The sequence below is a fragment of the Periplaneta americana genome, chromosome 15, assembly GCF_040183065.1.
Source record: "Periplaneta americana isolate PAMFEO1 chromosome 15, P.americana_PAMFEO1_priV1, whole genome shotgun sequence".
Taxonomy (NCBI): domain Eukaryota; kingdom Metazoa; phylum Arthropoda; class Insecta; order Blattodea; family Blattidae; genus Periplaneta; species Periplaneta americana.
This window is the reverse complement of record NC_091131.1, coordinates 174,578,501-174,591,343: the sequence shown is the minus strand read 5'-3', so window position 1 is coordinate 174,591,343 and position 12,843 is coordinate 174,578,501. Positions and strand designations below refer to the sequence as shown.

Sequence of the window (12,843 nt, the reverse complement as noted above, 5' to 3'; positions counted from 1 at the left end):
CAGGGGAATATGAATATCCGACTCTGCCAGCAACACATGCGAATGCACACTGACGGATAAACGTCTATCTAGAGACTCTGTATTAGCCTAGAGAAAACTAATTTCTTCAGCTGAAATACCGTACCGTATATTAACATTAAATTTATTTCTTAAATTCTAACAAATCCACCAAAATATGAATCAAAATTGAAGATATTTTAACAGACTGGAGACCAATCAAGATATGGATGTGGCTCATCACCTATCTTACTTATTATGAATATATGCACTCATCAATAAATGGAAATAAACACCTTATGGCAGTATACGAATAAACAAAAATATTACAATTGATGTTTTACTTTTTGAGAATTATCTAGCGTTATTGGTACCTTCAGAAGATGACTTACCAAGCTCAATTTATAATCTTCATAAAATGAGTAATTAATAAAATATGAAAATTTAATCTTAAAAACAAAAATCATGGCATTCTGTAGTAAATAACCCATCCGAAGTGAAATTTTTTATCCAGACAAAAAATTCTGGAGAGGGTGAATGAATTTAATCATTTGGGATATAATCTAGCCATTAAAGATGGAGATGATATTAAAAAAAAACACAAAAACAATGGGTATTATCTACAATGTAGGCCTATTGAAGCCTTCAGAGGCCAAAAATTAATACACTCGCCTAAGCCTCTCGCGAGATCTGTCCTCTGATAGGCTTATGTAAGTATGTAAGAGAAGCTTAGACTTAAAAAGATAGGATATAAGCAGAATGACAGCTTGTGGAATGAGTTTCATAAGAAAGATTGCAGGCCACACCAAATTTGATCACAGAAGAAATGAGCACATCATGATGGAACTTAACATCAAACCTGTAAAGAACAACACACATGGAGTGCAGTAGCTCAGTCAGATTATGAATCATGTTCCCACTATTTTCTTATAAAGTTACCATGATCATATACAGGGTGTCTAAAAAATAAACCGACAACATTTCTGGAATGTTCAATTTAAAAAAGAAAAGCACACAAAAGCGGAAGATTTCAATCTTCGAACTCAAGTAATTCTTGAGATATTAAACATAATTTGTGATTAGGTAGTGTGTTGGTGTACGTCATACATACATTATATCAAGCTCCGAACTGTTAAACTTCTGACTTGCTGCGTAATCAGAGAACAGCTCTCCATATCTGTTTAATCACTCTTGAGTTAGGTTGAGTTCGCATAATTTTACTTATTAAAAAAGTGAAAATCATTTGAGTGAAAATAAACAAAACATAGGGAATGTCTTTTCTACAAATAACACATACTCTCTGCCCTTCTTTCGGTCTTTCAAACACTGTTTAACTTTCATTATTGGGACCAGGGTTTAACAAATTCAGAGAACGAAATCTTGAAAAATATTTGAAATAAGGATGTGGCATTTTCACTGGCATATTTCTTAACCCTGTGGCTACTATTACAATTCAACGGTTTTTAAAAGAGAACCATAGTTAAAAAAAATGCAAATTTAAGATAATAATAAGCATGTGGTGAGGATATTGTAGCGACCATCTACTGAATTATTTGTTACTTATGGCTTTTAAGGAACCCAGAGGTTCATTGCCGCCCTCACATAAGCCCACCATCGGTCCCTATCCTGAGTAAGATTAATCCATTCTCTATCATCATATCCCACCTCCCTCAAATCCATTTTAATATTATTCTCCTACTTATGTCTCGGTCTCCCCAAAGATCTTTTTCCCACCGGCCTCCCAACTAACACTCTATATGCAGTTCTTGATTCGTCCATACATGCTACATGCCCTGCCCATCTCAAACGTAGGGATTCAATGTTCCTAATTATGTCAGGTGAAGAATACAATGCGTGCAATTCTGTTTTGTGTAACTTTCTCCATTCTCCTGTAACTTCATCTCTCTTGGCCCACATATATTTTCCTAAGCACCTTATTCTCAAACACCTTTAACCTCTGTTCCTCTCTCAAAGTGAGTATTCAAGTTTCACAACCACCTGTTATCCTGAATTATTTGTTAGTAAAAAAAAAAAAAAAAAACATAGTCTTATGTTATAGGAGTGGAAATTTTCAGTGGTTTTCATAAAACAACCATAGTCCAGACACTTTTTGTGAACACAGCCATTGACCAGGACGATGGTAGCATTTACAAATATCCCATTCCTATCATCTTCAAACATTTATGGATACAATTTTAAACTGTACTAGATTGGCAGTACTGCTTATGTACACAGCAAAAGCCACCTCAAAGAAAAGTACTTTAACACGCGAATTGTTCTATTAGGTATGGACTCATCTTTAGGCGCAGAAGTAACCCCATGGAAGAAACATAAGCAACAAAAGGAGAATAAATAGGATATAATAAAGAAAATGGAGATTAAAGGAGAGGCACATTTCAGCCATAACAGAGAATTTTTTCTTAAAACAATCATTGTCCACAGTTACCTACATTTACACATGTATTTCTATGAGGCAATTTAAGTTATAAATGTACTTCAGTTTTCCGAAGTTTCTACAACACCTTAAGAAATGACATGATGAATTTCATACTTGAAGTGTCAACAACACCCATCCCAGATAGTTTTTTGTTTCTCCTCAAAATTTAAGTTTTTGTACTCTGGTTATTTTTTTTCCAAAAAAAAAAAAAACCCTTCAATAACTTCGACGGTCTGTTTTTGAGACACTTTATATATTACCAATATAGAATTCTGTCTTCAATATCAAAGGAAAATACCATTTTCATACAACTAATCATATAAATGAGGCCCACAGATTTATTCTCTCGTTCAACGAAAGTCGGTTTCTTCCGAGGTTTTCCCCAGTAGTGGGACTGATGCCAGATGGTCTACAGCAAGTCCTCGGCCTCAGTTCATTTAACTCCCTTTGGTCTGATTACCTGGTTGGGGGTTTTTCTGAGGTTTTCCCCAACCATAAGGCAAATGCCAAGTAATCTTTTGGCAAATTCTCGGGCCTCACCTCATCTCACTACATCTCGCCAAAATATTGTAGAAAATTGCAAAATTGTAAAACTGTAAAAATTGTAAAAATTGTAATTGTAATATTGTAAAATTTTGACTTGTTCCACATCTTAAAACTTCGTTGCTAATGTAAGATTTATGGAATATAATAAATGAAATGAAAATGAAAAAAAAAAAAAAAAATCTTTCCGTCCAAAAATCAATCATCCTATTCCAGGATTGAGTTGAAATGCAAGCATTGTAACCACTAAATCATCAGATATGCTTTTATTTATAATTATCACAGCTCTATTATTTTAAAATAATTACTTAGCAAGTAGATTTGAGCCGTTCAGAGCAAAAGTGGTGTAAGTCAGGAATAGGTAATGAGCAGGGAACGGATTTATATGGACTAAAAATATATGAAATATGTAAATATATATGTAGTTATTTTTACCAAAATATGGAATTAAATATGGATTTTTACCAAAATATGGAATTAAATATGGACTTAAAATTATAAAAAAATGACTATGTACGTTAAATATTGGTACATTTTAATCAAACTAAACAAAAAATATAATGGACGTACCTTATCTTCCAATGTAGTTTCAACAAAACACAATTTTTATTGTCTGTTACCATAACAATAGGTTACAAACATTTCTTTCAAGTGCTGAAAAGTGAATCTTCTTCTATTGTCTCTGAGGATAGATTTATACTGACTAAAAGAGCGTTCGACGTCACAAGAAGTAACTGGTACATAATTCAATTTCACAATGTCTGCTGGGGATAAGTCCAAGTTAATCTTCACTGTTGATTCACCACTCATCACAGCAACAACCTTTTGTAGTTCTTCATATCCAGGGTTTTTTGAAAGTACAGTGTCCACCTTAGCTCTTACTGCATCTGCAACTTTACCTCTACCACGATTCAGTTGTTCCACAGTACTATTTATAATTTCAAAACTTTCAGATAGTGAAAGGTGCCTATTTTGGAGACTTTTGAGCGTTTTTATGATGCATGAAAATGTATGCTGAATGTGAGCTAAGTCATTCTTCACACTTATGTCACAGGTAACTGTTTTCGCAGTATCAATTGAGACTGCATCTTCAGAGTCCAATGCAAGGAGAACATTGTTAATAGAGTCTATATGTTCGGCATAATATTCAACTGCTTCTAGCCATGTACCCCATCTAGTTAAAATTGGCTTTGGTGGCAATGGAATTTCAGGGTACATTTCTTTCAACACGTTAACTCTACTGGGAGCTTTGAGAAATACTTTTTTCACTGATGAAATCAACAAATCTACTTTAGGGAAATTGTCTCTGACCACTTCTGCCACACGATGAAATGCATGCGCCACACAAGTAAAATGAGTCAATTTAGGATATACAACAGATAATGCTTGTCCAGCTTTGACCATATAAGGGGCAGCATCGCTAATAAAGAATAACACATTATCGTACATAATACCCTTTGGCCACAGGATACCCATAGCTTCGTTGAACAGTTTAACTATAGTTTTGTTATTGCACTTTTCTAGAACATCACAATGTAAAAGAATTCGTTCAGAATATTGTTCACTTAACAAACCGATAACTACATTACCAACAAGTCTACCTTCTTTGTCGGGAGTCTCATCAATGGAAACCCAAATTGAACTATCTTTAATTTCATCTCTTATCTTCTGTATTGTCTCATCGTAGATGGATGGAGCATACGTCTTCCTAAGTGTTGACTCATCCGGGATTGTATGTTGAGTATATTTTTCAAGGAATTCCCTGAAGACCTTATTCTTTAGTTTGTAGAGAGGAATATCAGCAGAGATGAGAGAACGGCACAGGTCGATGTTAAACTCAGATCTTACATTCGATGTTGTTGGTTGTGTTAAAAACAATTGTCTCTGCTTGGAATTTAGTTGTTTGTTGGCCTGATGTTTACTAGTTGTAATGTGTTGTTGCACCAGGAACTTTTGTGTAGATGATACTGCACACTGACACAAATTACAAAATAATATTTTATTGTCAGTTGATAAACCATCTTCTTTAAATTCTGAAATGTAACTTGTTAGTTTTGATTTTAAATTGACTGAATGACGTACTTTTGGCATATTTACCGTCTTTATAGTATGATTTACAAAACTGAACCTATGTGTACTCTGACTGGCATTTAACTGTTGAGCTGCACAACTGAAGTCTGTTAAAAATTTTAAATTAAATTAATACAGTTTTGTAACTTACTTTCCCATTGTTGATAGGACTGCTAATTTTCAAATAACTCTGATGTTAAAGGGATTACTGAACATGTGTTTAAATCTCTATTGTTGAAATGTATTTTTAAAAGTTAATGGAATTTTGTTTTGTTTTATTGTTAAACCTAATATAATATGGGCTGTTTTATATGAAATATGGAAAATATATGGAAATTAACGAAAATATGTACTAAACTCTAAAATATGGAAAAATATGGAAAATAAAAGTAGGATTTTTCAACCCTACACATTGTGAAACATAAAGATAATGCAAAATATAAATTATATTAGCTTTATAAGTAAATATGTATTTACATATAAATCCTTTCCCTGGTAATGAGGTTTAAAGTAAAAATTCTGTAAAATACAGAGCAAAGTAGCAATTAATATGTCCTTCTTGCTATTCACTGACTATTAACAGTTAACTATCAGTTCAGTTTTAGACAGCAAAGAAGTAGGACGTATTGTTGAGCAGCTCTTATACAAAACCGTTGGCGTAAAATGGGAAAGAATAAATCGACGAAGACGGCGGAGAAAGGGGAAGTTGAAAAGAAGATGAAAGAGAAGGAAACAGACAATACCATTAGAAACAATGAAAATGGGATAGTAATAAATGAACAAGAAATCAGCAACGGGCAAGTTATTTCAGAAATAAGAAGCATGTTTGAAAATTTCAAGCTATCTATACAAGGAGAAGTAGAGGAACTTAAAAAGTCAGTAAACTACATTTCGTCTAAATTCGACTCTTTTTATCAAGACCTCTCTCAAACACAAGAAGAACTGAAGGCAGCACAAAAAGAAATAAAAGACCTCAAGTATGAAAACGACAATTTGTATTACGAAATAAAAGAAATCCAACAATACTCAAGAAGAGACAATGTAATAATATTCGGAATTCCTGAAGCGAGATCTGAAAAAATGTACGAAGTAGTGAACCAAATTTCTGATTCAATTGGAGCCTTAAATTTAGTCAATGATGTCAGCGTGGCCCATAGATTACCATCAGGATCACCGGGGAAAGTCAGACCTATTGTCATCCGATTCTCCAAAAGGTGCAGCCGGGATGCCTGGCTTCAGTGCTACAAGGTGGAGTCGAAGAAGGAAGGTGATGGTCCGGGAATCCCTCTACAACGGCTTCCAAACCATGCGGGACTAGGGAGATTCACTGCAGCAGACCATTTGACCGTGGCTACCAGAGATCTGCTGCGTAAAACCAGGGACGTCGCCAAGATGAAGGGATACAAGTTTGTATGGACCAAGGATTGTAATATCTTTGTACGTGAAAATGAAAGTAGTTCTGTAAGTAAAATAAATTCAGTCTCTGACTTAGAAAGACTGTGAATTCAGTACCCAATAATAATTACAATTCACAAATAATTTTAAAAAAAAACTGTCATGCTAATTGTAGTAATGCTTTGTAATATTACTTGCAATAATGGAAGTAAACGGTCATTTAGAACAACTTAATTTATACTGTGACAATAATGATTTAAAAACAGCTGTCTTTAACGATATCACCTCTTGCAACAATTACATTTGTAACTCGTTTCACGATTTCAAATTTATTCATTTAAACATACGTAGCATAAACAGAAATTTCCTGGAATTATGTGCATTATTACAAAGCTTCACTCATGATTTTGACATTATCATTTTAACGGAAACTTGGTTATGTCACGATTTTGGCTATGATATTAATGGATACAATAAATTGGTAAAAGTTAATAAATACAATAAATGCGATGGAATAGTAATATACTTTAAAAATAGCATTGATATTAGTGTAATAGAAGCTGAAATTGAGCACTGTAATTCACTTCATTTTAAGATTAAGCTTGATAAGAGTGAAATTTTTTTCACCGCCATTTATAGATCCCCTAAAAACAATAAAAATGATTTCATAGACAATTTAGAACAGTATTTATCCAATTTAGAAGGTTGTCGCAACCATATTATTGTTGGAGACATAAACATAGACATATTAGAAAATAGTATAGATTTAATTGGCAGTAAATATATGAATGTTCTCCATGAATATGGTTTTGTAAATTATTTAAATGCCATCACTAGGCCTTCAATAACTTCTGGCACATGCATCGACCATATATTTCTAAAAACTCAAAATAATTATAGCTTCATACCTGGCGTTCTATCTAGTGCTATTACCGATCACTATATTGTTTTTAGTTTATTAAAAATGTCTAACAATGAATACAATTCCAGGCCGTCTGTTACTCTCTCATCACAAAATATGCAAAAAATTAATTATCCTGATTTGATTACAGATTTTCTAAAAGAAACCTGGGAGTCGGTCTATAATTGTAATGATGCCAATGCCTGTTTTCAAATTTTCTACAATTTAATCATAAAGTATATAGATAAACATACTATTATAAAAAGTAATCAGAAAATTTCTAATAAATCCAAGAAAATAAAACCCTGGATCACGGCCGGCATTATTAATTCTATTCGTACAAGAGACAAACTTGCTTTAAAAGTTAAAAAGAATCCAAGTAACGTACAACTACAAAATTACTACAGAGCATATAGAAATATGTTAACTCTTGTCATTCGAAAAACGAAAATTAAATATTATGAATCCAAATTTGATAGATACAAAAATGAACCTAAAAAATTCTGGCAAGTTATAAATGAAGCTACAGATGTAAATGTACAAAATAAACAGCCAATCAAGGAGTTAAAAAACGATAAGGGTGAAATATTAAATTGCAGAAAAGAGATTGCAAACGAATTTAATAATTATTTTTCAGAGATAGGACACAAAGTTACTTCTAACATTAATAAGTCAAATTTTAACTCTTCTCTACAAAATGAGACACAAGATGAACATTTAGCTTCCTCCATGTTTCTTTTCCCTGTAACTGAAGATGAAATTATTATTTTGGTTAAAAAGTTAAAAAATAATGTTGCTCCTGGTATAGATGGAATTAAGAATAATACTTTCAAAATTATTATCAAATATATATTAAAACCCATGGTTCATACTTTTAACTTATGTTTTGTGCAAGGTATATTCCCAGATGTTTTGAAATGTGCCATAGTAATTCCAATATACAAATCTGGAGATAAAAATAATTTAAATAACTATAGACCTATATCTTTACTTCCAACATTTTCCAAATTGCTTGAAAAATGTTTAAAGAATAGATTAATAAATTATTTAGAAAAACATAAAATCCTCTCTAAAAATCAGTTTGGTTTCCGCAATAATATTTCTACTGATGATGCTCTTATTAATGTTACTGGAAAAATTATCAATGAACTAGATATCGGAAACAAATGTTTGGGTATTTTCTTGGATCTACGGAAAGCTTTTGACACTATCAATCATAATTTACTTTTGGACAAACTACATACTATTGGAGTCAGAGGTATAGTTTTAAAATTATTCCAATCATATTTTAGTAACAGAAGGCAAATGACCAAAATTGAAGATCAATTTAGTGAATACAAATATATTGATATAGGTGTACCGCAAGGAACAATTTTGGGACCTATTTTATTTCTAATATATGTTAATGATCTGCTAAATATAAATTTAGAAACATTTAATGGATCTATATATTCATATGCGGATGATACAGTAGTTATTTTCAGTGGTTTTTCTTGGCAGGAAGCATATAGAAATGCTAATGTAGGTGCTAACATTGTTAAAAAATGGCTTAATTCCAACTTCCTTTCTTTAAATATATCTAAATCAACTTTAGTTCCTTTTTCGTTAACAGCTGCCAGTGTTCAAAATTTAAAATTTAGCGATAAATATCGACTAATAATACACAGTGAAAATTGTTTAGATCCCAAAAGTTGTAAATGTCCACCTTTGAAAGAAGCCACGTATGTAAAATATCTGGGTATCATTATTGATCAGAATTTAAAATGGCCTCATCACATTACTTATGTTTGTAAGAGGCTTCGTAAAACAATTTATAAATTCGTTAATCTTCGCTGCTACTTACCTATTAGAGTTTTACGAAATGTTTATTTGGCCATTATTCAGTCTATCATTCAATATGGTATAATTGTTTGGGGTGGAAGTACAAAAATTAATCTTAGTCCGTTAAATTTACTACAAAAACGAATAATTAAAATTTGTTTGAAGAAACGTTTCGATTATCCAACTAAATTAATTTATTCTGAATTTAATGTATTTAATATTGAACAAATTTATAAGTATACGCTGTTAAAATTTTATCATAAAAATCGTAATAAGTTTGTAGTACAGACACACAATTATGACACAAGACGAAATATTAATTCAACATTAGTAGAACCTAAATGTCTCACATCTGCTGGTCTAAAGCATAGCATAAATTTTGGCCCTCGGTTGTACAATGCTTTAACTAAATTACACCCAGAACTTCTAACATGTAACCCACTAACATATAACAAGAAAATTAGAAACGTGTTAATATCTTAAATTTGATTAAATAAATTTATAGCCTATGTGTATGAATTAATCAACCTATATTATATTTGTATTCTATAATTTTGAAATATATATTAATCCTACTTTTCACGTGCGATATTATTCTTCTCTAGTGTTAATATTATAGTATATACTTAATTCCATTGCCGCTGTAATTATATTTTAGTTCCTATTTTATTTTACTTATTTATTTATTTATATTATTATTATTTTTTATTTTAATATTATATCTGAACTGCGACCGAGCACGAGCGCTGCTCATTCGGTCTCAAATTTTGTTAATACTACTGTATCTTCTTTTTATATTGCTTGTATTATTTTATTTGTATTTATCTTTGTTTGTTTTTGTAATTATATTTCTTTATTCTGTATATTTGAATTTAAATAAATAAATAAATAAATAAATAACAGTTTAAATAAACTGAATATTAATTGCTACTTTGCTCTGTATTTTACAGAATGTTTACTTTAACCCTCATTACCCATTTTTGACTTACATCACTTCTGCTCTGAACGGCTCATTTATATCAATATGTGAAGGCGATACAATGGTCAGTGTTAAATACACGTACCTGCCATAAAATAATCGATTTTATTAGGATATATGTGATTACTTGATACAGTGAACGAATCATTTACATTTCAGATTGATTATTAATTCTTTATGTAGACGAACCACTTCAAAAACTCATCTTTGTAAACCTGTGTGCAAGGGAAATGAGATTTTCTTGTGCACATCTCTCAAAATCCACCATCACTTTGCATGTTTGAATAAGATCTTGTACCTGTACTGCCAGAGCTGTGCTGTGGAGGTTTCCAAAGCTGCCATCAGGATGTTGCTGCTCTGCCAGACCTACACTCGGCTTCTTTACATAGTGGTCCAGATTTCGGTTTTGGTGGTCACGAACAATGCAGTTGAGAGCGAGCAATACCATAGACAGAGTATCTGTAAATCACATCACAACCAATCAGAATGAAACAAATAAATCTCAAATCTGATCTAAAATTGAATTACAAATACCATATTTCTGTACAGACTGTATATAGTCTATGGAATATAATGGCCGAATTTTGAATACCTTTGAAATTAATCAGATTATGTAAGATATGTATGGATGATACGGTAAGCAAAGTAGTAACAAATGGAATTATATCAGAAGAATTCGTAAATCAAACAGGATTAAAACAAGGTGACGCTCTCTTGCCAATCTTATTTAATATAGCATTAGAGAAGATAATACGACAGACTTAATACCAGCTGGAATAAACCTGGGTGGACACCACAAAAATTTTTGCATAGGCTATGCTGATGATTTATTATTAATAGGAAGAAATGAGCTTCAAATAAGACAGCTATTTATTGAATTAATGGAAAAAGCACAAAACATTGGATTAAATATTAACGAGAGTAAAACAAAATAGCCTATATGGTAATCACTAGAACAAAAAGGATTCCAATAGCTTTAAAATAAAACATTATACTTTTGAAATAGTCAATCAGTTCAAATATCTTTGTGTTTTGATAGACAATTCTAATAACAGAAAACATGAAACACTTAACAGACTACATAATGCAAATTTTTATGCTGAAGGCCACTGGGAAGACCTCAAAGTAGATGGAAAGATGAAATTCAGAAGGAATGTATGGAAATGGGAATTACGGTACCAACTGGGAGGAACTAGCAAAAGACAGAACAGAGTGGAAGCGTTTTGTGAAATCGAAATGGAGCCGACATGCGCCATAATGTCCTTTGATTAATTGATTGATTGGTATTTCTGTATAAGCCTTGCATGGAAGTACTGAATGATCCATATAAACCTTTACCATTTTGATTAGTTATATCTTCCTTGTGGAATTCAATGTAATCTTTAAATAATTTATTGAATTTTATTATCACAGTGACTACGAGAATCAGTACAAATGGTCATGACAGAAATAATACGACTGCCGACTTCCATTACTGTTGAGAAGTGTATTTAGTGAGAAGTTAGCAAACATACAGTACTCTTTTGTGCAGCATGTTGTTTTGGATAAAACCTACCAGTACTGTATTACAAGTTCCTCGATCACAAAGCAAAAGACATTTCGAATAGAGTTTGCCGTACGTGATATTCCAAACAAGTCAACAATTCTATCATCTCCTCAGCGATAGTGGTGAAGACAGAACAGCAATGCCTCAAAATCATGTGCTGCATGATGATCGATAACATTTAATGTACCGGTACTTACCATAGAAATCTTTATCCGAATTAAGCCAGAAATAGGACAGCCTACCCATGTGGCAAGTATCAGAGAGTATAGAGGATTCCAGTTAAGAAAAAAGCATTGAGCATATGGGGGCTGTTCCATCAATTATTTATATGTCATTTCTTCAGAACTGGGAATTAATATGATACGTCATAACACACAAACAACCAGCCCCCACCATAAAGCAACATACCCGCACCCCTACAATCGACAAATGCACATCGCAGAATTCAAGATCACCAGTAGTTCAGGAGACACTGAAGAAGACGTGACATCACGTCGAAACGGGCCGTCTGTCGAAGGAATATACCTTTTTTAAAATTTTAACACTTTTTAACGTATGACTAAGTAATTTTATGTTTTTAACAAACAAAGTGTTAACGTGAACTTTAATCAATGGGAATTAATTAGTTTCCTGTAATCCATAGAACATAATTTCATTGAGAACTAGAGCGATTTCATGTGCTAAAATATTGTTACACCTCTAAAATTATCATAAGTTATATTTAATTGACGAATAACGGGGTAACAGCTAAATTGGTGGAATAGCCTTCCGCTTTTTTCCAAACATTCCGCTGAGGAATTTAACAGACAAGTAGGGGTGGTAGAGTTGAGGCTAAGATTTCACACTGTTAAAACATATACAACATTGTCTGGGTTTATTATATAAAATATCGGTACACAAAATTTAACTGTCAGCAAGACAACAAAGACATTAGGTATGTAACTTAACTTCTTGTTTGATTATAGTGTGAAGTTAATAACGGAAAACGTGTGCTGCATATAATCTAAAATCAGTATTATAACCCTTCTTCAGGGGACACTCTGCCATTATAAGAAACTTTTTTTCCTATTGTTCCGATTTCAATCAAATATTCACAGTATGTTTGGCTATGCATTGTAAGTATATGCACAAGATTTCAATTTCATTGCATACAT

General features: G+C 32.2%; 1 protein-coding gene across 10 annotated transcripts in view; it reads right to left on the bottom strand.

Annotated features, from left to right (window-relative positions):
• LOC138715545 (uncharacterized protein CG3556-like) overlaps nucleotides 1-12,843 on the bottom strand; it is a 142,771-nt gene that overhangs the window by 37,860 nt on the left and 92,068 nt on the right. For all 10 annotated transcript variants that reach the window (XR_011336405.1, XR_011336408.1, XR_011336407.1 and 7 more), the window contains one exon: nucleotides 10,442-10,602. Coding sequence is in view for 4 of the 10 variants with exons in the window: in XM_069848597.1 (XP_069704698.1) it covers nucleotides 10,442-10,602 (161 nt within the window). In the remaining 6 variants the exon portion in view is untranslated. The remainder of the gene's footprint in view (nucleotides 1-10,441; nucleotides 10,603-12,843) is intronic.